Source organism: Penaeus japonicus, unplaced genomic scaffold (genome assembly GCF_977035675.1).
Source record: "Penaeus japonicus unplaced genomic scaffold, GWHDUDI00000001_assembly GWHDUDI00000001, whole genome shotgun sequence".
NCBI classification, from domain to species: domain Eukaryota; kingdom Metazoa; phylum Arthropoda; class Malacostraca; order Decapoda; family Penaeidae; genus Penaeus; species Penaeus japonicus.
The window spans coordinates 46,376,370-46,378,574 of NW_028234403.1; the positions used below are offsets into that span (position 1 = coordinate 46,376,370).

The window sequence follows — 2,205 nt, forward strand, 5'->3', positions numbered from 1 at the left end:
TATAATTCTCATAATATAAATGATGTAGCCTTCAACATCTTCAACTATGAATAATAAGAAATACAAAAGAGAATTCGCCAGGGCGCAAAAATGACATTGCACATAATGCACTGGAAATACCATAGCAATGTTTTGGCGGGAGTCTAAAGCGCTCGTCTGGAAGCGTCGTCGTACGCCTGGCAGCGCTCCGGCCATAGTATTTCTGGTGAACACGAGGCGCATCAGCCAGTCTACGTCGAGAAGAGGAGCTGCAAGACGGGCAGCGTGTCATGGCTCCAGGCTGACGAACTTAACTCAACTTTCCGGACCTCCCTGAGAAAGTGCCAAAAATACGAATTTTGGATCGGAGATCTGCATCTGAAATACTTCTCGAGAGCGAAATGAAAGCGGTCGTAAAAGATGGCTTTTGAATTCGGTTTTGGTGGATAAGAGTTTTGCATTGCATTTGGTGAGGTTTGAACTTTGTTCCACAAAAAAAATTGAAAAAAACCTCCGCAGGCTTGAACAGTCAGGATGGTAATGATAAACAATATCTCCAACTTGAAGCTGTTCTTGCTCCTTGTTCGCAGTTAAAATGGGACAGTGCCAGTACTGCCGTCGGAATCCTTCCTCAAACAGCGCGGACGCCTCGGGCCAGGAGCCGTCTTACACAATGAAGCAGCAGGCCGGAGAGGGCCTCGCGGGCAGACACTCCGGTTCAGACTCTGCAGTGGACTCGGGTCACAGTTGCTGTGACGAGGCGAGCTGCGGGGGCGAGCAGGGCAGAAGCAGTCACAGCAGTGAGTCGTCAGGGAAGTACAGCTTACGAGAGTCCGTGGGAAGTGCGGCCGAGTGTGATAAGGCTTCATTCTCTCACGACCAAGCCAAAGGAATCTCGGGCGAAATGCAGGAGTTGTCGGTTTTCAGTGAGAATGAGAGCAGTTCGGAAAAAGGCGGAAGTGAAGCTGGAGGAGGTGACGAGGACGCCTTGCGACCTCTTCAGGATATTCCTCGATCTCGAAAAGTTTCAAGAGGATCAACGGGAAGCGACCGAGGGTCTGTTTCGTCGATATCATCAATGACAGCAGTGCTGCGAGCGCGACTGTCCAGGTCTTCCTCCCTCAAGGTTCACCGGAACTGCGACGACGACGGCGGAACTCCCACCTTGGGCTCCTCCCCCTTGACCGCAAGCAAGCAGCCGAGACGGGCCGTTTCGCTCCGTCTGCCCCGCAGTCATCGGCGGGGACACGACTCGGACACGAACCTGCCCACCATTTACGTGGAAGACTCTCCGCAGTCCAGGCAACCGCAGGCAGCGGGAAGGGGCAGGAAGTCGTCCCTGCGGCGTGCCTTGTCCCTGCTCAGCGTCAACTCCCTCGCGAGACACTACCCGCCGCAGCCCAAGACGCAGAGGCCAGTCCAGAAAATCCTGCGGCAGCCACGTCGCCGTCACAACACCGTGAGGGGGATGAGTGGGATGGCCATAGACCGGGCCAACCAGGCAGGGCTCCAGCGGGCCAACACCCTCTACTACCCGACCGCCGCCACCCTCAGGCACTCGTATGCCGTTCGACGCACGTACAGCGACAACCACAGCTAGCACAAGGGAATCAGAGGCTGCTTATGGGAGACGCGGATCATTGGCACTGTCACCGCCGAACTGTGACTCGAGAGCCACGTGCTTTGACTTCCCTTTTTATTAATCTCCTCAAATCTTAACATTTTTACGAGTAGTACATAAATATATTTATACATTTATATATGTATAGGTACATACATTTGTATATATTTATGATTATAAAATGTGTAAGGGTGCGAATATATGCATAAATATGTGTATATATATGTATATATATATGTATATTTATATATATATATATATATATATATATATATATATATATATATATATATATATATATATATATATATATATATATATATATATATATATATGAAATGTATGTATAATGTTGATATTTAAATTCATTTTTATTCATTTATTTATACTTATATATGTATATATATTTATCTATATTTCTGTAGGTGTGTGAGAGTGTGTGTGTATGTATTTATATGTATATATATGTAAACATATATATATATATATATATATATATATATATTATATATATATATAAAAATATATATATGCGCGCGCGCGCGCGCGCGCGGAGCGTGTGTGTGTGGGTATGTGTGTGTGTGTGTTATATATATATATATATA

General features: G+C 46.2%; 1 protein-coding gene across 1 annotated transcript; it reads left to right on the top strand.

Annotated features, from left to right (window-relative positions):
• The first annotated feature begins 233 nt into the window (after positions 1-233).
• On the top strand, positions 234-1,810 carry LOC147472556 (uncharacterized). Its single transcript, XM_086539273.1, has one exon. The coding sequence runs from the start codon at positions 575-577 to the stop codon at positions 1,577-1,579; it is 1,005 nt and encodes a 334-aa protein (XP_086395399.1). The 5' UTR covers positions 234-574; the 3' UTR covers positions 1,580-1,810.
• Positions 1,811-2,205: the final 395 nt, after the last annotated feature.

Bases quoted from the DNA above. Each gene is read 5' to 3' on its own strand.
- LOC147472556 (XM_086539273.1), top strand. From the start codon at position 575: ATGGGACAGTGCCAGTACTGCCGTCGGAATCCTTCCTCAAACAGCGCG.